At 40.0% G+C, this 26,011-nt stretch overlaps 1 protein-coding gene across 5 annotated transcripts in view; it reads right to left on the reverse strand.

The window, feature by feature from the left end:
• C5h8orf34 (similar to human chromosome 8 open reading frame 34) overlaps positions 1-26,011 on the reverse strand; it is a 529,514-nt gene that overhangs the window by 310,592 nt on the left and 192,911 nt on the right. For all 5 annotated transcript variants that reach the window (NM_001109259.2, XM_087550403.1, XM_087550402.1 and 2 more), the window contains 1 exon segment: positions 5,591-5,763. In NM_001109259.2, coding sequence (NP_001102729.2) covers positions 5,591-5,763 — 173 coding nt within the window.

Below are 26,011 nucleotides of genomic sequence, written 5' to 3' on the forward strand. Positions count from 1 at the left end.
GTACTCTGGTTGGTAGTTTGGTCCCTGGGAGCTCTGGAGGTTCTGGTTGGTTGATATTGTTGTTTTTCCTATGGGTTACAAACTCTTTCAGCTCCTTCAGTCCTTTCTCTAACTCCTCCACTGGGGTCCACATGCTCAGTCTGATGGTCAGCTGCAAGCATCCTCATCTGTTTCAGTAAGACTCTGGTAGAGCTTCTCAGTAGACAGCCATATTGGGCTCCTATCAGCAAGCACTTCCGGGCATCAGCAATAGTGGCTGCTGTTTGGTAGCTGCATATGGGATGGATCCTCAGGTAGGGCAGGCAGTCTCTGGGTGGCCTTTCCTTGAATCTCTGCTCCACTCATTGTCCCTGTATTTTCTCCCATGAAATGTATTTTGTTCTCCCTTCAAAGAAGGACTGAAGCATCCACAATTTGGTCATCCTTCTTCTTGAGCTTCATGTGGTCTGTGGATTGTATCTTGGGCATGCTAAACTTTTGGACTAATATCCATTTATGTGAGTGCATACCACGTATGTTCTTTTGTTACTGGGTTACCTCACTCAGGATGATATTTTCTAGTTTTATCCATTTGCCTATGAATTTCATGAAGTCATTGTTTTTCATAGCTGAGTAGTACTCCATTGTGTAGATGTACCACATTTTCTGTATCCATTCCTCTGTTGAAGGGCATCTGGGTTCTTTCCAGCTTCTGGTTATTATAAATAAAAATGCTATGAACATAGTGGAGCATGTGTCCTTGTTATATATTGGAGCATCATTTGGGTGAATGCCCAGGAGTGGCATAGCTGTGTCCTCAGGTAGTACTATGTCCAAGTTTCCGAGGTACCTCCAGACTGATTTCCAGCTTGTAACCCCACCAACAATGGAGGAGTGTCTCCACATCCTGGACATCATCTGCTGTCATCTGAGTTTTTGATCTTTTTATCCTGATTTACTTCCCACAGCACCACACAGTATGACTTGAAGGCACAGCTCTCACTTGTAGACAGAGATGTTGACTGTCTTTCTATGAAAGGAAACATTTCTAGGCTTTGTGCACTGTACATCAATGTCAGTCTTCACATCAATGAAATGAAAACGTAATAGAAAGAGAATTTAGTTTCAATTTAAAGTTTATTTCTGAGCTGTAAGATTTCTACTAATTTTATTGAATATTTATATTTTAATAACAACCCTCATTTAAGAAAATCAGTTTACTTGGTCTACACTATTTATGAATTTTATTCTCCTTTCAATTAGATGGTTCAGCTTTAAAAGAACTGATTATGTTTTCAAGGCTTGATGAACCTATTTACTAATTCTACATTAAGGTCTATCAAGTAATTTAAACAAATTTGTTATACAACTATTGCAACATCCAATTAGGATGGCTTAGAAAAAATTATATAGGGTTATTAACTCAATTTTTGTTTATACTTATATGATAAATATGTGATTATAGTAACTCTAAATGTGTAGAGGGTTCATACACTTTCCCAATAACCAGCCAGGCAAAGGACAGAATTAGGAAGATATGAATAAACATAAAAAGTCCACTCTTTCCCTAGCACACCTCCCTCCTTCTCTGTCTCCTCTCTCTCTGCCTTCCCCTCTTCCTTTCTGTCCCCTCACCCTCTCCTTCTTTCTTCCCCCCCTTCTTCCCCCCACTCTCCACCTCTCCCATATTTGCCACCCCCTCCTCCTCTTTCTCCCTCCACCTCTCACCTCTCTTTCTCTCTGTCTCTCTTCCCTCTTTCTGTCCCTGTTCTGATGCTTTCTTTCTTCCTTGAGCTCTCTTACTTCAGAATTTAAAAATCCAAGAAGGAGTCAGGAAAATATCTTTCATCATATTCATATATCATTTTTAGTGTAACTTCAAAATGTCTACAGATGTCTTGAGATGCACCCAAGGGCCATTGATATCCATTATCTTAACACTGGAGTCTCAGTATTATTCTATTACTTTATCTGTACTGTCCTTTCAACTTCCTTAACTCTAACCAGCAGTTAACACTATAGTTGGCAATCATTCCTGACATAAGTGGTTGACTTTCTATAATGTATTTGAGGTACATAAATAAAACCGTTAAGGTATATAATGTTGTTTGTTATAAAAGCTCCAAGAAAATATTTTGGATAAGTTTCTATCCGTAAGACTTTCAAGGTTTGGTTTCCAATTTAATTCTCTAGTCTATCGGTGAATGTCTGATCTATTATGTACTTGTTCAGCATTTTAAATAATGTTGTCTATGAATGGAGTATTACAATAGCAGCCACTTATGTATGACTTATTTGCTTCTTTTCTCCTAGGAAAATCCAAGTTAGAGCAATGGCCCAAAAATAAAAACAGAATTGATGATTTTTTTTATGAATACACTCTATTTAGCATGGGCGTAGTGATAGCCCACACCTCCTACACTTGTGTAGCAGATATTTATTGAAAATAGCTATGTGCCACCCTTTGTAAGGAAAAAAATGGCTGAAGTAAGGCTTGAAAATCAACTTTGCTTTCAGGAGTTCAATATCATTATGATTAGAATCTCAATGTTTACAATTGTTAAATTATTACATGTGTTACTGCTATTTAATGAAAAAGGCTATAATTATGCACTATCAACTTTAAAACTTTTTCTCGAGCATTTCTTATTCCTTGAAATGTTGTGTGAGCCACTGCGTAAATACAGGAACTCTGGTTTTTAATCTGATGAGAGACAAACACTTTGTAACCTGAGATTTTTTTTCTATGTGTGATTTCTACATACATGAAATATTTCTGAAGTAACTAGGATTTAGCCAAGACTTTGTCACATTTTCAATGCACACGTGACATCTCAGCTCATATTTTAAGTACAAAGTGAAGTGAAAGCCGAGATGGCTTTTCAGGACATAAGGACAAATATGCGGGAAGTATTTTTAGAGACTGAGAAAGAGCTACGACTAGGCTTGAGAATCTCAGGGTAATAAGAGCTCACTAAAGCGAGGAAGAAAATAGGGGCAATAACATTTGCAATAAAAAGCTCTGGATATTTTAATGACTAAGTGAAAACAAGATAGTAGTTGACATTTCTCTATTTTACATTTAAGAATTAAAGATTGACCAATGAAGAAGTAGAAAAGTTTATTGAGGTTTGTGAGTCTAGCATTAGGAACAAAATTACCCCCTTTGACAGGTGGAATTGATCTGGCATTTCCCAGAAGAGAAATGGACTTTTAGGCATGGCTTGCTTCTTCTTTCGGGGCACTTTAAGTATTTAAATAATTTAAAGTTATTTTGTGTGGAAATAGAATCAATTTTTCCCAAACCTGATGCACATTAGTGAGTTTTCTGTGCTTCTTTCCCTCAAGCCAAGTGGCAAGAGAGAGCCAAGGAACCTTGAAAGCTATTAAATTGTAGAAAACACATTTTTCTCTCCTTGAGAACAAAAATCCTTATTGGTTGACAGAAAATTGAACCTAGGAACTGCAGAGTTCCTGTGGCTATGCTGTCAGAGTAAACACCTTTGGTAGGGACCAGCTCTTAGCAGTCACAGGGACCTATGGTCCTGTCAACTTTCCATCATGAATATTTAAATGTAACTTCTCAGTGTTTCATAATTCTTATCCCATAATGACTTTTACCTGGCTTCCTTGACTGACCCATTTTCTGTTTTAACTTTTACTTCTCATGGTGGTCAGACCCCAAAATGGTAATGGTAAATGTGCTTTAGTTAGTAAACATGATCTCACATCTCAATGTAGCTCCCCCTTAGTTCACAAACACTTATGACAGATCACCTGCCACCATTCTGGGAAATAAAGTCTGAATAAAATAAAAGTTACATGGAGTGGTACTTTGAAAGAGGATGCCCTATAAGCTCATATATTTGAATGTTTGGTTCCCAGTTGGTGGACTGTTTGGGAAGGATTAGGAGGTGTGTCCTCATTGGAGGTGTGTTACTGGGGGTGAGCTTTGAGGATTCAAAAGACCATGCCAGGTTCAGTTTGGCTGTCTCCCTGTCTGCTGCTCACAGATCATGATGTAAGCTTTTAGCTACTGCTCTAACACTGAGCCTGCTGGCTGCCTGCCACCATGGTCCTCGACATAATGATCATGGACTGACCCTCTGAAACTGTAAGCAAGACATTAATTAAATCAGCAGTTCTCAACCCGTGTCACGGCCATGAGAAAGCACGTATTTCCGATGGTCTTAGGAACTCCCAACCATAAGTTTATTTTGGTTGCAACTTCATAAGTGTAATTTTGCTTCTGAGCTGTGTCTCAGTTCCTCAGACCATGGGAAATATGTGTTTTCAGATGGTCCAGTCCCACAGGTTGAGTGCTGCTGAATTAAATGCTTTCTTCTAAAGGTTTCCATGGTGATGGTGTCCATTCACAGCAATGGAACAGCAACTAAAGCATATGCACTTTGAAGTTCCTAAACACATTATAGCTTATAAATTAAATCACTAAAGCTAATAAAACACAATAATTATATTCAGTCACAGTTATCGTCTGTAAGCATAAATGATGATAACAAAGACTTTTCTCTGTAGTCCACCTTAACTACGCCCACCCCATAAATTCTTACCCACTGAACAATCCCCTTCTCCCTGATGACGCTTCTTCCTAGTACATTCTCGTCTCCCCACCCACCTCTTAATACCCTGCCCAGTTTTACAGCTGGTCCTTACTCAAAGATCAGAATCTTGAAATTATTTCTCTATTTGGTGTTGGTAACAAAGAAATGGAACTTACTTAAATAAGAAGAAAAGTAACAAAACACAAATCCAGCAGGCATACTCAGAGGGAAAGTACTTGCCTATTATATGTATAAAGTCCTAGAACTGCCCAAGGGAAGGGAGAAGACTTCAAGAACAAGATCTAAATAACACCGTTCTTTAAACATTTTTACTAAAATGCTCTTTATCTGTTTACTTTGTGTATGTGTGTTTATGTATGTGTGTTTATGTGTTTGTATGTTTGTATATGTGTTTTTGTATATGTGTGTGTGTGTGTGTGTGTGTGTGTGTGTGTGTGTGTGTGCACTTGACTCTGCAAGCTCATTTCACACGTATGGTGCTCGGAGGACAATTGAAGGGAGTTTTTCCTTCTGTAATGTAGCCTCCAAGAGGATTGAACTAGGCTGGGGACCTGCATCCTCCCCTCTAAGCAGAGTTTTACTCTGCTTACTCTAGACATTACTTCTTCTGACCAGTCTGTGTACTTTTAGGAGACATTATGGGGTTTTGTTTTGTTTTTGATTTGAAATTCTTTATTGGATATTTTTTAATTTACATTTCAAATATTATCCCCTTTTCCGGCTTTCTGTCCAAAAAACCCCTATCCCACCCTCCCTCCCCCTTCTATGAAGGTGTGAGCCCCCAACCACCCACCCCTTCCTGCTTCCCTTTCCTGACATCCCCCTGCACTGATGTTGGTGGTGGGAGTCCAGCCTTAGCAGAACCAAGGGCTTAGGAGACAATATGGAATGAAAATCTAGTTTTTTTTTTATCATATGCAAAGTTCAACAATTTTCCTTATGAGATAACAAAATTATGTACTCATGTTTACTTTCCCTCTCCTGTTTAATAAGCTCTAACACAGATTCACGAAGGAGATCCACCTCACCTTCCCGCCGGACTAGAGCTGCTGTCTTCACTTTCCCATGAGTCATTCTTACTCCGCGGGACCGGCGGCTGCAGCATTTCAGCTGCGAGGGGATCGGCATCGTTTTCTGCTCTGCCGATCCATTCCCCAATCACACGAGGTCTCAGAAGGGAGGAATTGAAAGCCACTGTTTCCTGCAGGTCCAAAGAGATGAAAAGTGCTGCTTTCCATTACTTTTTCTCGTTAACGGGTAACAGGAAAATATCCTCCTGGGCTCGCTGATATCAAAATGTCCCCTCACTTCTCGCCATTCCCACTCAATGCCTTCTTCTGTGATTTAGGCTAATTCCTGAAGACCACTGGGATTAAGTGTCTGGGAGTGAAATCTTGGATTTGGGTCCTCAGAAGAGTGGGTTGGCGTTCTGAGTGGAGGGAAGAGAGCCTTCAAAGCCCACAGTATGCAAGGGTGTTGTGCCACAGCTGGGAAACAGAGCAAATACTCGCTCTGGAAGGAACGAGCTGCAGCAAGAAACCATAACTATGAGGATGTAGGAGGGGAAGGGTGGATGTGTTTCCTACACTGTGATGCATTCTGGACTTGCAGGGTTGCCATAGACACACAGAGTAGGCCCATACCAACGACAAGTAGATTAGGTTAGCTGAAACCATGTGGTCTCTTCAGAGATTTGAAATGAGTCAATGCATTCGATTCACCTGTTGGCTATGACATACCCAAGAAAATATTGATGGAAAATATTGGCTATATGTAATTACTAGGCATATTTTAAGTGGAAAAAAAAGTCAAGTTAAAAAGAAATACCTACATGACCTAACTTTTATCTGGAGCCACATGTAGACTTACCTTCATCGATTGATTCCTACTTCATAGAGTCAGTTACTAGATTTTTTTTTTAAAATTTGCACATAGATTTTATAGCACATTTTCAGTAATTCTGAAATATCAACTTTTCTATCATCATTTTCAATTGTATTTATGTATTTATCTTATATCCTTCTCTCCTCTCCTCCAAGTCCCTCCTTCTGGCCTCCTCCCACACCCCCATCCCTAACTCCATTCACCCCTCCTCTGTTTCTCTCTAGAAAAGGGCAGGCCTACTATGGCTACCAATCAGTTATGGCATATCAAGATGCAGTAAGACTAGGTACCTTCTCTCCTATTAATGCTAGGTGAGGCAACCCTGTGGGAGGAAAGAATCCCAAGCACAGGCAACAGTCAGAGACAGTCCCTGCACCTGCTGTTAGGAGTCCCACAAGAAGACCAAGGTCCACAATGGTTACACATGTGCAGAGGGCCTAGGTCAGTTCCAGACAAGCCCCTGGTTGGTGGTTCAGCCTCTGTGAGCCCCTAGGAGGCCAGCTTAGTTGATTTTCTGTAGGTTTTCTTGTGGTGCCTTTGATCCCTCTGGCTCCTGAAATCCTTCTTCCACCTCTTGCATAGGATTCCTTAAACTCAACCTAACATGTGGCTGTGGGTATCTGCATCTGCTTCCATCAGTTGCTGGGTGAAGCCTCTCTGATGATGATTGGGCAAAGCATTAAACTATGAGTATAGCAGAAGATAAACAGGGATCACTTCACTGACTCTCCTACACACACACACACACACACACACACACACACACACACACACACACTTTCTGATTGGCTCCATCCTAGGTTTCTGGGCTGTCCAGCTTCTGGTTCCTAGCTCTCCCAGCATCAAGAGTGGGTTTCCTCTCCTGGCATAAGTGTTTATTAGCTATAAAGTAAGGGATAACCATACTGCAATCCACACACTAAGAGCAGCAAAACACAAGGAGGGCTCAAGGAGGGATGCATGAATCTCACTGTGAAGGGGAAATAGAATAGACATATCAGATAGACAGGGAGGGGTTCTGGCTAAGGGAGGGGGTGTAGGAACAGGAAGGATCAGGTGGGAGAAGACAGATGGAAGACTGGGAGAAGCTATTGGAATCTGGGCTACGTAGAGGTTGGGATCCCTAGGATCAGTTTGAAACCTAGTGCAATAGAAACTCCCAGGAATCTATGGGGTGACCCTAGCTAAGACTCCTAGCAATGGGGGATAAGGATCCTGAATTGGCCATCTTCTGTCACCAGACAAGACTTCCAGTGGAGGGATTGGGACACCAACCCAGCCACAAAACTTTCAACGTACAATTTGTCTTGCCTGCAAGATATCCTGGGGTGGATAAGCCCCAGAAATTATGGGAGTGGCCAACCAAGGACTGGACCAGGCCAAGACCCATTTACTATTTTTTATGTGCTAAGAACTGGCTGTCATGCTGGGAAAAGCTATAGCAAAAAGGAGCCACTTTTAATAATGGTTTTCTGTAAAAGGAGAGGGAGGTGATTTTAATTATTTGGTTTGCTATTTCCTTATCTTTTAACTGTCCCATGACAAATATGTATTTGTCTGGTCATGTTTATGATGAAAATATGTGATTTGAGAAACATGTTCTGCTTAAATCTCCTTTATGGAAAATTTTCAGTGTTAGAAAAATTTTGAACAGTTCTTCAAAAATTCAGACCTGGTGTTCTGTGCCTTTATAATTCACAAAATATTATGCAATTGTAATGCAGAACACAAATTATACAACATTTAAATATCTGAATATAATAAAAGCACAGTATTTAAGACATTGTATAATAGCTTAGATACTAACTTAAAGATTAAGACCACATCAAATGTGACTTAGAATATATTCAGTGGACATTTCTCTGAGTTACAGGGAAAAGCTGGATATGTAATTAAATGTTATTAATTAATTTATTTAAACAATGAAACAGAATAGACAAATATTCTCTTTGCTCTGGACTCACAGAAGCATACAAACTAGTAAAAAAGAAATAGCAAAAGAAAAGCAAGTGACTACAATAACTATGAAGGAAAGGATGAAACGGGACTTAAGATTTGGTGAGATCCAAATGCTGAGAGCAGCAGAGATTCAGAAGAACCCTTGGCTGCTTGCTGGGAAGTCAAACGGAGTGGTAACCACCACTGTTGGGGAGTGGAACCACAGAGGGTGTAAATGGCTTGACGTTTATGATGGTTAAGTCCATCTGGCACAGAAATTTAAGGGGAAATTGCTGACCATCGGGCAGTGAGAGAAGACGTACACAGGGTAGGGGCAGCTGGTGAGCCACTATTTTACATGATTCAAAAGAGACTCAATGGCTTTCATATTTTTCTGAATGTACAAAGCCTTTTTGTAGTGGTATCAATGAAAAGATGGAAGAAACAAATACTACTTCTTTAAAAAATATTTTGTCATTGAAAATTTTTAACTTAGTCTGTTCACATGTAAGAGATTGAAGAAACAGACTTTTGTTTGTGCATTTTATTTACATTGGATTAAGCTCAATAAACATTTCTGTATATATCTCTCTAAAAGTGATTTAATAAAGTGAACTATTCTTAGTAGTACATAATTATACTACAGTAAATAACAATTAATTATATTTAAACACATATACATGTGCACACATACAAAGTGTGTGTGTGTGTGTGTGTGTGTGTGTGTGTGTGTGTGTGTCTGCCCATGTAATCCTATTTGTCATGGAACTGAAACTCACTATGTAGACCATGTTGGCCTGAACTCACAGAGGTCTGCCTGCCTCTCCCTCACAATTAATTTAATTATAAGCATGAGCCACCACATCCAATTAAAATGTATGCTAATAACACCAGATCTTTTGAAACCTTTTTTAGGTTCACAGATAAACATCTTACTTAAAGATGGAATGATAAACTTGTAAATGTGAATTGTTTAGAAACACAAAACCCCAAGTCCCTCTGCCCTCTGCCAAATTTCCAGAGTTCTGAGTTCTGATTCGAACATTGGGAAATGAAAGGCACCCCGTGAGACTATGCAGTAAGAAGCAGAATCCTGTTCTTGGCTAGGATTCACTCAACTGCAAATGCATGCCTAGTCAGAAAGCCCCCCACAGCTCACAGATTCTCTTGGCTTTACCCATTACCAAGGAGCATACATATCCAGGGAGTAGCTGTTTCATCCACACCTACTCTTTCCAGGAACATGCCATCCACAGTCTAACCCACAATCAACTAACTGATCTTACAAGTTCGGCTCTTGCCAGGTTTGGGATTTTAAATGTCTCACAAAGTTCGTGTGATGGAGACTGTCTCCAGCCTGTGGGGCTCCCTTTAAGAGAGGGGTCTACGGGAGGACTTTGTGGCACAGGAAAGTGCTCTTGAAGTAGGTACTGGAACCTTAGTAATCTCTCTTATTTGCCCTCAGACACCATGAAGGACACCATTCACTCCATTGTGTACCCTCCATCATGCTGCAAGGCGAAGTAATAAGGCCAAGTGACCCACAACTAAAATCTTCTGAGTCTGAAGCCAAAATAAACAATAAATGTCTAAATCTTTTAAAAAGTGTGACATCTCTACAGAGTTCTGAGTTATGACTAGAACAACAGGAAATGAAAGGTACCTAGTCCGAGTATGAAATAGAAAGCAGAATCCTGTAATGGGTCTGATTTATTTCCTCCTGGAGTGATAATAATCAACTCGGGGATTAGTGTAGCTTCAAAGTGGATATGAAAAGGTTCAATTCTGTCACTGTATTTTTGTAACAACAATTTAAAAAAAGAAACTTCCACTAAAACTGGTACTGAGATAATGTGGAGAGAGAGAGAGAGAGACAGAGAGAGAGAGAGAGAGAGAGAGAGAGAGAGAGAGTGTGTGTGTGTGTGTGTATTAGAGTTTCTTTTGAGAGATTTGTGACTCACCATTAATATGAAATCACCATTAATATGAAGACAAGTAAAGAGCACAGTAGAGGACCTGAGTCTGGAGAAGAACAATAGGAAGTTTAAACTGCTTTTGTTGTTCTAGTTTAGTCTAATTTGGGACGGAGGTGAATGACTGGGTTGTGGGAAGTGGAGTTTTGTCCATGGTGGAGTTTTAGATAACCAAGATAAAGGGAGCGGTGTGAAAGCAGAAGCAATAATTCTGGGCACTGTAAGTGTGAGGTACAGTAGTCTCTGTGTGTGGGACACTGACAAGGAGGACTCCTTGCTGCACAGACACATGGCGTGCCGAGACTGGGAATAACCGTCCTGGAAATGAGAGTGTGAAATAAAGCCTCAAAGAAAAGTCCATCAAATGTCTGAGTTGGTCACAACCTAAAGCTCATGTGTTAATGGGATCTAGTTAGGAACACACATGTGTTAATGGGATTTACTTATGAACTCTAAAACTGTGTCTCAAATTCACTGAAGAAAAATAAAAGTAGGACATCCTATGTTTTATCTTCGCCCAGTTAAGTTGTCATATGGGAATACAAAGGAGAATCACTTTTATTATTTGTTTCAGAATATATTTGCTCAAATGCTTATGGCTGTCAAGTTTCTTTACTTTGTTTTAGCTCCTCTGTTTGCCTATGCTTTACATAGCATCACTTATAAATGGAATACCAAAACCCATGCTGGCTTTGGTTTATACCTCATTGAGATGGTTCCCTCTGGGAAGTTATTTAGAATAAATATGCCACTCTTTCTATTTTCCATTCATTTACATTTATAGGATACGCATCTGTCCTGTCTTACTGAATGCAGTTTACACAAAGCAACCGGGAGAGAAAGGGGAAGTCTGAAGGCACACAGTAAAATGAGTGAGGGAGGGGGATCAATTCTCAAAACTCAGATCTGATCATTTACACAGTTGCTTACTTACAGACACTTTGCAAAGGACTGAACTGTGTACTTGGTACACTTAGCATTTGTGCATATGTGCAATACCAGCCTTCTCAGTGGCAACTTCCCTTGCTTAAGTCACTTCCAGTCCACTCCCCTCTGCTCACTTTTTTTCAGATATTTACTGCCTCCTTATTTTATTCATTCCCTATCTATCTATCTATCTATCTATCTATCTATCTATCTATCCATCCATCCATCCATCCATCCATCAAGACAACATCTCAGCATAAGCTTTGACTGGCCTGGAATTTACTATGTTTACCAGGCTGGCTTCAAACTCATAGAGATGCCTCTGCCCTCTGCCCTCTGTCCCCTGCCCTCTGCCCTCTGCCCTCTGCCCTCTGCCCTCTGCCCTCTGCTCTCTGCCCTCTGCCCTCTGCCCTCTGCCCTCTGCCCTCTGTGCATTTGGTTTAAAAGCCTGGACCACGATGTTTAGCTTAACTGCCTCTTTGAAGTGATCTTATAGTATAAAGTACCACTTCCTTCTCTGATGACCTCCCGCTTTCTTGTACAGGTTTGTTATAGTTCCTGCTTGAGCAACAAATGCCCTAACTCTACCTATCCGAATAATTATTGCAGCTGTTGAACTCATATCTGTATTATATTTATCCCCGTAGACAGGGTTTTCCAAAACTCTCTTTTCTAAATAAAAATCCAATAATTCTAGATAATATGGAGTGAGATGATTTTTAAATTCATAGAGAGGAGGTGCTGATGGAGCATCTGCAATAGGCCCTCCCAGAGCTACCAAGGAACCGACATCCTTAGAGTTTAAAGATTGCTAGTGTGGGGGATCAATTTGAATGATCTGAGTCTTTAATCTCTAGGACAAGTCTATGTCCTTGTCTTTTATCATGTGACTTTTGAGTGTCTCGGACAAGGGTAAAGTATATTTCATTCCACATATGACTTGCTTAGACCAATGGTGAGGACAGAAATGATTGTATCAGATACAAACAAGCCTAGCCCTGCAGAGACTTTCCTGCCACATTTGCTGCCTTGCAGGTTCACCATTACCATGAGAAAGATACTCAGGGTTCTCAGGAAATGCTTAACTAGCTTTGAATCACCTCAGGCAAACCCAGCGTATATAATTTTGGCAGATATATGAGATACCCTCTTGACACATAAAGACGTTCAACCTCACTCCCTTGAACAATTCCAGCCAGAAACCAGCACAAACTAGCTTAATTCAAAAGAAGCAAGAGAGGTAAATGTTGTTCAACCACCAAGTTATGCTGAAAATTGTTCGCCACAGCCAATTCAGACTCTGTATTGTTAAATAAAAGATTCACTTGACATTGGGATATTGTGACGGGCAGAGACTTTGGAAATGGTCAGAAAATTTCAAGAAGCTGAGAAAATGAGCTCTAGTGGTGTTCAGATACTCGGTGAAAGTGTCAGCTGGCAAGATAGAAATTGTATCTGATTTTCAAAATTAAGTATGGAAATATTTAGGAGTAATATTGTAAACGAATTCCATGCAGAACAGGCCAATTTTCAAGGCAATTTTCAAAAAAAAAACCCCAAAATTTAAAAATTGGGCATTGCCTTATTTATAATAGCCAGAAGCTGGAAAGAACCCAGATGCCCTTCAACAGAGGAATGGATACAGAAAATGTGGTACATCTACACAATGGAATATTACTCAGCTATCAAAAACAACGACTTTATGAAATTCGTAGGCAAATGGTTGGAACTGGAAAATATCATCCTGAGTGAGCTAACCCAATCACAGAAAGACATACATGGTATGCACTCACTGATAAGTGGCTATTAGCCCAAATGCTTGAATTACCCTAGATGCCTAGAACAAATGAAACTCAAGACGGATGATCAACCCATTCAGAGCCTGCCCCATATGTGGCCCACACATATACAGCCACCCAATTAGACAAGATGGATGAAGCAAAGAAGTGCAGACCGACAGGAGCCGGATGTAGATCGCTCCTGAGAGACACAGCCAGAATACAGCAAATACAGAGGCGAATGCCAGCAGCAAACCACTGAACTGAGAATAGGACCCCCGTTGAAGGAATCAGAGAAAGAACTGGAAGAGCTTGAAGGGGCTCGAGACCCCATATGTACAACAATGCCAAGCAACCAGAGCTTCCAGGGACTAAGCCACTACCTAAAGACTATACATGGACTGACCCTGGACTCTGACCTCATAGGTAGCAATGAATATCCTAGTAAGAGCACCAGTGGAAGGGGAAACCCTGGGTCCTGCTAAGACTGAACCCCCAGTGAACTAGACTGTTGGGGGGAGGGCGGCAATGGGGGGAGGGTTGGGAGGGGAACACCTATAAGGAAGAGGAGGGGGGAGGGGGGAGAGGATGTTTGCCCGGAAACCGGGAAAGGGAATAACACTTGAAATGTATATAAGAAATACTCAAGTTAATAAAAAAAATTGGGCATTGCCAAGTTTATCACCACCAGCATATCCAGATATCCAAAGATTAAAGTTCTCACCAAATGTTAAATTTAGGCTCTTTTAGATAAAACAAAGCCTGAAGGTAAGGAAATACCAAGAATATTACTACAATTCCCCCTTGAAAAAAGTTTCTGAAATATTAAAAGCTTGTTAAAGGTGATACTTCATATACCTAATGAAATAGTAGTCATTGTATACATTAAAAGGAACTATGGAAAGATTTGTGGATATAGATGTGGTACAAGGAAGGATGTGGAATCAGATATAGGTAACCATCTATTTGGCATGGATGGAATGAATAGAAAAAACTATCTGCTTGGAATGAGGTAGGCTGAGATGTTAGGATGTAAACTGTGAGCCGTGAGGAAGCAAGTGGAGGGAGGTGCACAGTGTTCTTTTCCCTGCATTCCCCTCAGACTCTTGAGAAAAGAAGAAACTCCTACAGGTGACACCAAGAACTGGACTTCCAGGGAATCCAGTCTCCATAACCTGGTACAGTTAAGGAACCCACATCCCAATGTGGTGCCAAGCAGAGATTACACACACACACACACACAATATTCCTTGTCTGTGGTGGAAATGTTAATAAGGCTATCCCATCCTAATCCTATCATGTAATGACAACAAAGAAATAAAACTATAGCTTGCTTATAAATGGAACAAATGCCAGCTAAATGGATGAAGAGAATGTTCACAGAGTGTCTCAGAAGTGTGAACATGCCAGTTCTCCCATACACAGCTAAGTCAGGCCCATGACAAGCCAAACCCACAAAAGGAACAGAAAATTGGTAGAGGCTAATGGTAGGAAGCCGAGGGTTCACTGTTCAGCACAGGGCTCTAAGAAAGCTTTTCTCCATAGAGGGAAAAACATGTCCCAACTTTTGGCTATGCTGAACAAAAAATTTGGGTGAATCAAATACCTACTTGTGATTTAGAAAAAAAAACTTGTAGAAATGTTACAATTATTTTAATGATTCCATGTAAGAATGAATTTCCTGGGCTGGGGAGATGGCTCAATTGTTAAGAGCACTGACTCCTCTTCCAGAGGTCTTGAGTTCAATTCCCAGCAACTACATGGTGACTTACAACCATCTGTAATGTGATCCAATGCCTTCTTCTCATGTGACTGAAGACAGTGACAGTGCACACACATACATAAAATAAATAAATGTAAAAAAAAAATAGATTTCCTAACAAAGCAAGAGTGTTTAAGAAAATGATAGTTTTTCTTTTAATAGAAAACACAATTTAAAATGTGATGGCAGTGCTCAAACTTAAGAATCTAGACAAAACAAAAACAAAAACAAAAAACAAACAAACAAACAAACAAAAAAACACTGTAAAAAAAACTAGGCCAAATATACTAGCCACTACTGGACCTTGTTCAACATGCTAAGACTGTCAGTTACAAGCGTGAGTCTTACTTTTTTTTTTTCTTTTACTTTTCTCCATTAACATGGAAACTACTGGAGAAAAAGGTATTATTCTGAACCCGTTAGTAGGTGTATAAATTGACACAAACACTTTATGTTAAAATTTCTACCACACAAAAGGCACTGGCCTTGCTGCCCAAAGGGTTTGTTTTTCTGTCCCAGAGGGAGACCACTGGAAAGGAAATGCAAGCACCAGTGGCTACTGCACCATAGTTTTTGAAAGAGATAATTGAAAAAAAAATGTTTGGAGTAAAACACCATTTAAGGAAATTTTAAACCATAAATAAATAGGAAACCTATTGTTAAAAAGGTGTGCGTGAGCCTGGTGGGATGGAACATGCTTTTAATTGTAGCACTCTGGAGGCAGGTGATCTCTGTGAGTTTGGGGTCAGCCTGGTCTACATAGTGAGTTCTAGAATACCTAGAGCTACATAGAGGTACCCTGTCTCAAAAACAAAGAAACAAATAAATAAGTAATAGTGTGGCGAGAGAGAGAGAGAGAGAGAGAGAGAGAGAGAGAGAGAGAAATAAAATTACACTTGAAGATAACATAAAACAGGACATTCTTAGGGTCACACAGGACTTCCTTCTGTGTTACAATGGTTAGTAATGGTTAATCGCTGGGTACATTCTACACACCTAGGTATTTAATATAATTTTTTTCACATGTTGTAATGTATGACTTGACATATTCAAAATTTTTTTGTAAAAAGGCAGCATACCATTTCACTGGGCTAATAGCACATCTGACTGCCATTGAAGATGTCTCTGAATGGCACACCCAGTAGCTGCTAGATACACCCCACATCATTCCACCCCTGTTTTATGTCTTTATTTACAATAAGAAACATTTACTCTTTACTACGGGTATTTCTCACACCTGTGCTAGTCTAGACAGAGTAAAAACTCCTTTGTACTCCTCATTAGTCATCAACTCCTCCTCCTCCTCCTCCTCCTCCTCCTCCTCCTCCTCCTCCTCCTCCTCCTCCTCCTCCTCCTCCTCCTCCCCTGCCATATCTCTTCTGCATTCTCCCTTCTCACTTAGGTTATATGTAAGCCACTTCCTCATATGTAAATGTTCCAGTATTTAATTAGCACAGTAGCTATTTGTAAATAAATTCTTATCTTATTTAACATAAAAGAATTATTTAGCAATAATTCTTTTAATACTAATCAATATTTAATTTAAAATTTTCCCAGATGGCCTTAGGGAAGTTATCTGTTTGTTCAAGGCTGGACGGATCTAAGAAGTTCTCTGAATGTTGCAACTGACTGTCTTTTACACTGCTATTAATTAGATTTCTCTTGCTCTGATTCATTTTTCTTATAATATAGTATAATTATTTCTTAATTCTGAAGTGGTGAGACTTTGTCCTGTGTGTAGACTACACAGTCTATTGTATTCCTTTCTTCTCCTAATTTTGCTAGATTATTGTTGTGGATTTCCCCAAAGCTGTTTGTATTTTGATGCTAATTCTGCTTCCCCAAGAAGGGCTGCCTAGTCACATACTTCATTAGTAAAATAAAGGCTAGAGCTGGTGATTGGGCAGGGGAAGGGTAGGTGGAGCAGAAGAGTTGGGGAGAAAGAGAGGAGAGAAAAGGGCCAACAGAAGAGGAGGTAGAAGGAAGACTGAGTTGAAGCACATGGCCTGGAGAAACCGCAAGTTATAAGGGATCTCATAGCTGGGGAATAGAGTAGTATAGTGGTAGATCTGCCCAATCTCGGTGAGAGCTTGCATTCATATTAATCGAGTTGTGTTTTCTTTGCATTTATTTGAGTTGGAGAGATTACTGCAACAAATTGGCACCCAACCTATCCATTAGAACTCAACTAACCTGAGATAAAATGTCACACACACACACACACACACACACACACACACACACACACACACACACTAGAATAGGACTCTCTGGCAGGGATCTAGGCTGGAGCAGTGGTAGATTGAAAGCTGATTGCATCTGAGAGGTCTACAGAGAACTGCAGAGAGGCTCCCTCCCCCAAACCCCAGCCAGAGAGCTCCAGCTAGGGGCAGCACCAAGAATCACAGGGAGGGACAAGAGAACCTGGAGCTCAACTGCCTGCAAGGTAGATTTTTGGGCAGACACATTGAAGAGGTCTAGGCATCTATGACTTGGAGAGCCTTTGTTTGCTTCCCCAGATCTCCCCATGTCTACACTGGAAACAGACAGTCAGACTTATCTTGGAACTGGAGGTTGCCTGAGATCAGCACACAAGCAAGGACTGCCAGTAACCCAAAGAGTCCCCTCCCAGGGAATAAAGAATAGGAGAGGACTGCATGGATATTTTTAGCACAAAAACAGAGTAAGAAACTAGAAACCTATGTTGAGAAGGTCTCTGAATTGTTACTAAAAGGAAACATGAGACTTTGACAATTAGTCGAAATGGATCCAGCTGAAATTGTGGTACCTTTTACTAACACAGAAATTGCCCTGTTATTGGCAAAAGATGAATACTGGCAAAAAGCATGCAGTAATTTCTTGGGAGAGATTAACAACAGATACCCTAAAGACTTCAGTTCATAAAAAGAACTAATTGGATACTCCCTCGTATAATAAAGGTGGTATAATATGTGGAGCCCCTACATTTTACACTGATGCCAGTAAGTCAGAAAAGGCAGGATATAAATCAGAAGATAAAAGTGAGGTGGCTGAGAGTCCCTATAAGTCAGTTCAAAAATCTGAATTATATGCAATATTCATGGTGTTGTCAGATTTTCAAGAGTCTCTTAATATAGAAACTGACTCTCAAGATGCAGAAAGGGCTGTTTTACACAAAGACTGCTGAACTTATTCAGGATTGTTCTGAATTGACTTCACTATTTACTCAGCTACAACCAATGATCAGAAATAGGAGTCATCCACAATATATAATACACATAAAATCTTGTACAGGTTTGTCAGGCCCTCTGGCTCAGGGTAATAATGAAATTGACCAGCGATTGATAGGAACTATACCAGAAGCATCAGAATTCCATAAAAAAAAAAACACCACGTTAACAGCAAAGGTTTAAATAAAGAATTCTTGGCTAACAAGCCAAGCAAATGTTGCGGCAATGTCCTACTTGCTCTTTATAACCAAATTCCATTGCCTACAGGAACTGACCCTAAGGGTAGTCAAAGAAATGAAATTTGGCAGATGGATGTCTTCCATTTTACAGAGTTTGGTAAACTGAAATATGTGCACCAAACTTTAGACTCATATTCAGGATTTCAATGGCCTTAGCATCAGAAAAGGCCGATTCTGTAATTACACATTTGTTACAAGTTATGGCCATTATGGGTATACCCATACAAATTAAAACAGACAATGAGATACCTCTAATAAGATGAAGCAGTTTTTTTGAATATTATAATGTAAAACATGTTACAGGCATATCATGCAATCCTATAGGACAAGAGATTGTGGAGAGATCTAATTGAACTCTAAAGGAAATCTTACCAGGCAAAAGTTGGCAACAAAACCCCCAAAGGTAGATTACACAGCCCTTTATTAACCTTACATTTTTTAAATGCTAATGAAGAAGACAGCATAGCTACTGAAAGATGTTGGATTGTGAAAAACTACTAAACTAAATCAGCCTGTTTATATTAAGGATATTCTGACATCAGAATGGAAAATGGGAAATGTGTTACACTGGGGAAGGGGTTATGCCTATGTTTCCACAGGAAAAGAAAAGTCGTGAGTTCCTTTCAAGTTGATAAAGATCAGACATGACAAAGAGAGACCTCCTGAAGACCTTGGTGACAGAGAAGAAAAGGAAGACTAACACAATCCACAAGTAGGTAATGTATATGTGGTGATCTTTATGTCACTGTATATAGAGTCAGCTCTGAACTGGCTGAGACTAAAATGGTTATACACAGCCAGTAACATTTACTGGGTCCAAATTTCTCATAACTTGTTATTACATACCATTCTTTAAGATGGCAAGTATACAAAATTATATAACAGTTTGATTACATGAACCTCTGAAGAAAGGCAGTCATCTTTCTTTTGATCTTCATTTACCAATCTGTACACCTGGAACATTCCATGTGAATTCCTTTACAGGACTATATGATGCCTGTAAGTTTTGTGTGCTGCAGGATGAAAGAAGAGAAAGACAGCCCTAAAAAAGATCTATACTCTGGGATGCTGAGATTCTGAGACTTTCCATTCTAGCTCCACATTTGATTCTACCTCAATTACATTGCTGTTTTTTTAAAGACTTGCTTCCAGAACAGCTAGCCTGCCTATCCAGCCATTCAGACTGCCATATTCAAGGTATTCAAGATATCAGCTAAGCAATGAACTTTCTCGGCACATGGTGACTGGAAGGCAAATGATGCCACCTAGCTCTACTTTGACAAAGCCAACTTTCCTAATTTCCCTTGGACCCCCAGATGGGAATTCTTTGCCCCAATTCAGCTGGAAGTAGACAAAAGAAGATCATCTTCCCAGTTCCTTATGTTGGAGTGGATGATTCTGGTTATGTTAAGAATTATAGATATGTTGTCATTAAAGGGATACTTTACAAATGTAACTTCGGACAGGGAAGGAACTAGACAGTTTAAACTCAGGGATTTCGACTTTTTCTTTCCTCTTCTCTATCCTTCCTTCTACCCTTCCTTCTTAGGTAAAAGGGAAGTGGGCAGAAAAGAATGGAGGTGATACAGTAATATCATAGAAGTTAGAGAAATAGACAAATAGGGATAGGTTAGCAAATTTACTCTTAAGCAAAATATTACATAGTTATATCTTACATTAGTAGAAGTCTTTGTAATTGATACAAAGTTGAAGTTATAATCTTTTCATTAGTATAGTATTTATTTGATACAAATTTAAGGTTTTCATTGGTATAATTTCTTATTGATTTAAAATTGAGATTAATATTGTTACTTTCATATAAGCATTGTGCCTATACAATACATTTAAGAATACAAAACTTAGACACAGTCCTATAACTGCTATTACAAACTGCTTTTAGTTGATTAAAAAAATACGAGTTAAAGGTCAGATAGCAAACTCATGGTTCTGAGTCAATTAAAAGGGTGTTTTTGAGATACTTCAATTAAAAATGGCCAAGAGTAGTCAAAGCTTAACAGTTCAGAAATGTTTTGTGTAGATAGATAATTCTCAAAGGTGTCAGAAGTCCATAGAATAGGATATTTATGGACATCTCTTTATTAAAGATCATTTGACTAGAGACTGTTCCTGACAGCACCCCTTCTTGGAATCTAAGGAGAAATCGAGCATCAATTTGGTTGCTTCAATTGTGCCGAGACAGCCACTAGGCAAGAATTGCCTCAATTCAACTACAGGGAAAATACTACACAGAAAAAGGACAAATTATGCAAAATAGTTGACTGATAAGCTCTGCCAAGACAGAGTAATCAGCCCTTCAAAATTCTACATTACAAAGGTCTGTCAGATGGTCCTGGGCCAGAAGGCTGAAGAATGATGTTCCAATGTTTTGAGGAATGAAGGACTGTCAGGTGATCAGTAGTCTCTATAAATCTACAAAGTTTTGAAAGCTATGTTTTATGCTTCTCATATTTTCAGGTAATATTAGTCATTCTTGGATTTCTGTCATGGTTGGAGACTGGTTGTAGTCTCATAGCCAACCCAAGCTGTTTAGCAATGAGAAAGATAATATAGATATGAAAGGGTGGTTTTCAGATGACATATGATCTAAAACCAAGATATAAGTTGGGTATGGAATTATACTCTTTTAGGATAGATGTCAGAGTGCTTTATTTAATGGACAAAATTGATGGACTGGGTGTTAAGTGTATCTTATACTTCATAAATTGTAAAATGGTAATAGTTCTACTCGATTTATATTTGAGGGAAAAGAGCCTTTGAACTGGACACGAAGGGGAAAATGTTGTGGATTGCCCTGGAGCTGTTTGTAATTTAATGCTAATTCCGCTTCCCCCAGAAGGGCTGCCTAGTCACAGACTCAGGACTCAGGTGACTTAAGAACCATCTCTCTATTTTAACTTGTAAAGTAAAGGTGAGAGTGATGATTGGGCAGGGGAAGGGGTAGGTGGAACAGAAGAGTTGGGGAGAAAGAGAAGAGAGAGGGGGGGCAGATTAGGAGAAGAGGAGGTGGAAGAAAGATGGAGCTGAAGCACATGGGCTGGAGAAACTGCAAGTTATAAGGGATCTCACAGTTGGGAAATAGAGTAGTACTCTAGATTTGCCCGATCTAGGTGAGAACTTGTATTCATATCAATCAAGTTGTGTAGAGAGCGGCGCGGCGAAACAAAGATGGTGCCGACATCCAGCTTTGTCTGGATGTCGACAACTTACTGCGCATGTGCAGGCTTGTCCCCTTGCTAGGGCGGCCATACGATAATGAGATGTAGGGCGCCCTCCAGTGGTGAACAACGGTACTGCACATGTGCGGTTTTTGCACCAGGTGTCAGTTGACCGTTGATATGCTAATGAGGGGCGGTACCATGCTAATAGGGTGATTCATTCTCCGCCAATCCCTGGAGGACAAGTAGTGGGGTGATAGTGGGGTGATCCATGCCCCATCAATCCCTGAGAGATAATTAGCATACTGTTGTGTATATAAGGCGAGCGACTTTGCCGCTCGGGGTCCCTGTTCAAGAGAGCTGTAACACAGTAAAGGCTTGTTCGCAGAAGAATCCTGTTGCCACGCGTCGTTCTTGCTGGCGGGACATTGGGCACGCGACAAAGTTGTGTTTTCTTTACATAGGTTTACTTGGGTTAAGAGATTACTGTAACCGATTATCAGATGGGTATGAGGCCCTGCTGTAAATAAATTCCATTATCTTATTTTATGTAAGTTAACAATGATTCTTTAATACCAGTCAGTATTTAGTTTTAAATTTTCCAGTAAGTTCTTAGTAATGCTATTCTTCTCTGCTCATCTTTCTCAGAGAGAATAGATCTGTTGTAATAGCAAGGCATACGATCTCCCAAGGACTGCTCATCAGCGAGGATGGCAGCACTAACAACTTTGCTTATAACCATTAATTCAGCAGCATAAATTGCAAAATCACAACCATCTACTTTTATAATTCCGTGTTCATCTGTTTATCGGAATATTTCTATGAGGAGAACTCTGACGTAATTCTGTATTACCCTGAGGAACAATTTCTAACTTCATTCTTTCTCCACCCCAGGAGGCTTTTAAGAATAATAATTGTGGATCTCTACATTCATAGAGATGGTGAAGGAAGTCTCTGATGAAGATCTTGGTTTTGTAAAGTCTGGCATTTTTCACAGAATCACAGCTATTGTTCTTACTCCTGTTCCATTTCCTCAGCTTTCCCCAGGAGGAGACAATGCTAGCCAGCTCCCACGACAATCTTGTCAGTGTTTAGTAGTTTGCCCAACTAAGATACAATAGAGTTTCATTGTGGATATCTTCTGCCCCAGTCCTGGAACTAGCATTTATGCCAAATGCACTTTGCTTACTGGTAATGTGAAATATTCAAAGACTAGAAACTCAGCACTGGAAGTGCTAATTGTTATTGGGCTGTCAATAAAGTGAATAAATGTACTTTTCAAATATTTTATCCTTGTCACCCATGGTCGTTCATGCATTTAATCCCAGCACCCAGGAGGAAGAAAAGCAGACAGATCTTTAATTTTGAAACTATCCTAGTCTACATAGAATGTTCTAGGCTAGCCAGCGCTACACAGTAACCCCTGCCTCAAAAATAAAAAATAAAATAAAATAAAAATAAAAGAGTCTTCAAATTCACAGGACTCAGACTTCCTGGGAGAAGAAAGCATAGTAAAGAATCCAAGAATCCCTTTCTACCCTTTTTCAAGTCTGCATAAGTGCTAGGGTATCCGACAACAATGTTGATTGACTCTCTCAGTTGTTATTTTGCCTTGTCGCTTTGCTTTGTTCTTTAGATATCTAAGAATATAAAATTGTAGGGAGATGTCCCTTAATTATTTGATTGGCTAATAAAGATGACAAGAAGCTAATGGCTGGGTGAAGATAAGGAGGCAAGTCTTCCGGGTCCGAGAGAGGATGAGGGGACTTGGAGAAAGGAGCACCTCTTTTAGGGAGGATATGGAGAGTGAGAGGTTTACAGGATGTAGGCCCAGGAATTGTCAGACCCGGTGGAAGCTTCCTTCACCTGAAGAATTTCCAACATAGAAACGATGATGAGTTTAGGGATATAGAATTCTCACCCAGTGGTTGCATCATTCTGGTTAATTTTAAAATTAAGATTGGTGTTTTCCATTTGTGACAATTCAGGTGGGTGAGAGAGAGGGTGCAGCCGCATGGCAGAGCTAAGCCGCAGAGGTGGACAGTTGGTTGACCGAGAGGTAAGCTGTAGCTCCAGGGCATCTCAGGAGGGACACTTGCCCTGCCAGTTGGCTTAAGAAAGCCAGCCAGATCAGTCTGGAGGTTCCTAAGAAAATTGGACATTGAACTACCTGAGGACCCAACTATACCTCTCTTGGGCATATACCCAAAAGATGCTCCAACATATAACAAAGACATGTGCTCCACTATGTTCATAGCAGCCTTATTTATAATAGCCAGAAGCTGGAAAGAACCCAGATTCCCTTCAACAGAGGAATGGATACAGAAAATGTGGTACATCTACACAATGGAATATTACTCACCTATCAAAAACAATGACTTTATGAAATTCATAGGCAAATGGATGGAACTGGAAAATATCATGCTGAGTGAGGTAACCCAATCACAGGAAAACACACATGGTATGCACTCATTGATAAGTGGTTACTAGCCCAAATGCTTGAATTACCCTAGATGCCTAGAACAAATGAAACTCAAGAAGGATGACCAAAATGCGAATGCCTCACTCCTTCTTCAAAAGTGGAACAAGAATACCCTTGGGAGGAAATAGGGAGGCAAAGTTTAGAACAGAGGCAGAAGGAACACCCATTCAGAGCCTGCCCCACATGTGGACCGTACATATACAGCCACCAAACTAGATAAGATGGATGAAGCAAAGAAGTGCAGGCTGACAGGAACCAGATGTAGATCTCTCCTGAGAGACACAGCCAGAATATGGCAAATACATAGGCGAATACCAGCAGCAAACCACTGAACTGAGAATGGGACCCCCGTTGAAGGAATCAGAGAAAGGACTGAAAGAGCTGAAGGGGCTTGAGACGCCATATGAACAACAATGCCAAGAGCTTGCTTGGACTTCTAGGGACTAAGCCACTACCCAAAGACTATACATGGACTGACCCTGTAACCTCATAAGTAGCAATGAATAGCCTAGTAAGAGCACCAGTGGAAGGGGAAGCCCTTGGTCCTGCCAAGACTGAACCCCCAGTGAACGTGATTGTTGGGGGGGGTGGTAATGGGGGGAGGATGCGTAGGGGAACATCCATATAGAAGGGGAGGTGGAGGGGTTAGGGGGATGTTGGCCTGAAAACTGGGAAAGGGAATAACAATTGAAATGTAAATAAGAAATACTCAAGTTAATAAAGATGAAAAAAAAAAAAGCCAGTCAGAGAAACAGGAGGCTCAGAGAAAAATGCAAGTTAGCAGTTCAGCGGAGCTGAGCCAGTCTGGGGCGGCCATGGGAAATAGGACCAGATGGCCGCTTGGAGCCAGCCATGGGGGTTCGACAGATGAGACCACGATTGCTGGCACCTAGCCGGAACTAACATGGGTTCTTTTAAAATTACATACTACATAAAATATATGCATTTTATGTTACAAAATGTTCCCAGAAACACTTCTGATATGATGCTTTTATTCCCTATGTCCTTTAAAAGTATGAAAGATTTTCTGGCATGGCTGAAGTATGATGTACAAAATCAATAATTGAGAACTGCTACCTTTAATTCTCCCCACTTGTCTGAATTACCTGAATAATACTCCTCCTGACAAAATAAAATTCTAAGTAATATGTGGAATTTGATAATGTGGCTTTTAACTTTCCTTTAGTTTGAACAGGTTTCTGTGTCTCTTGATGTTTAGAACCTCCACGTTTTTGTTTTATAAGACTTTTATTGTTTTCAGAAAATACTCCAGGTATTTCTCCGTATTCAAATTTAACTCACTCATTCTTGGGAATAAAAATAGGGACGCATGCATTTTACACCAAAAGGCACACAGGGTTGATTTTGCTTTCCCATTACTCTTTCTCCTGATGGTCGTCATAACTCTGAGGCAGTATCTTCTAGTTTTCTCTGAAGTGAATGAGGCCCTTTCCCTCATCACTAAGTATCTTCTGGGACAGACAGCTGGGGAACCATATTCATTTTCTTGAATTACGAAAGTGCCGTCCCTTACTCTTACCACCTTCGCTGAGGATGACCTGAATCGATCAGTAAAAGTCTACTAACTTTGGTTGTCTAATTGCATCTAATGTTTACCTCATCATGTCTTCTATTTGAACTCAGGATAATAGACATTGTATGTAAATCTATGTGTACACGTGCATTTTCTTTATCCGTGCTCCACATTTAAGTTTTTAAAGAGTGACATAATTTCTTTGTCACAGAATTCAAAATGCTCCAAGAAAGCCTCGTTATAAGACTGTGAGTGTTGTCCATGGGCACTGGAAAAAATTTCCTGAACAAAACACCAATTCTAAGATCAAGAATCGACAAATGGGATCTCATAAAACTGCAAAGCTTCTGTAAGGCAAAGGACACTCTGGTTAGGACAAAATGGTAACCAACTGATTGGGAAAAGATCTTTACCAATCCTACAACAAATAGAGGTCTTATATCCAAAATATACAAAGAACTCAAGAAGTTAGACCACAGGGAGACAAATAACCCTATTAAAAAATGGGGTTCAGAGCTAAACAAAGAATTCACAGCTGAGGAATGCC

Source organism: Rattus norvegicus, chromosome 5 (genome assembly GCF_021556685.1).
Source record: "Rattus norvegicus strain SHRSP/BbbUtx chromosome 5, alternate assembly SHRSP_T2T, whole genome shotgun sequence".
NCBI classification, from domain to species: Eukaryota; Metazoa; Chordata; class Mammalia; order Rodentia; family Muridae; genus Rattus; species Rattus norvegicus.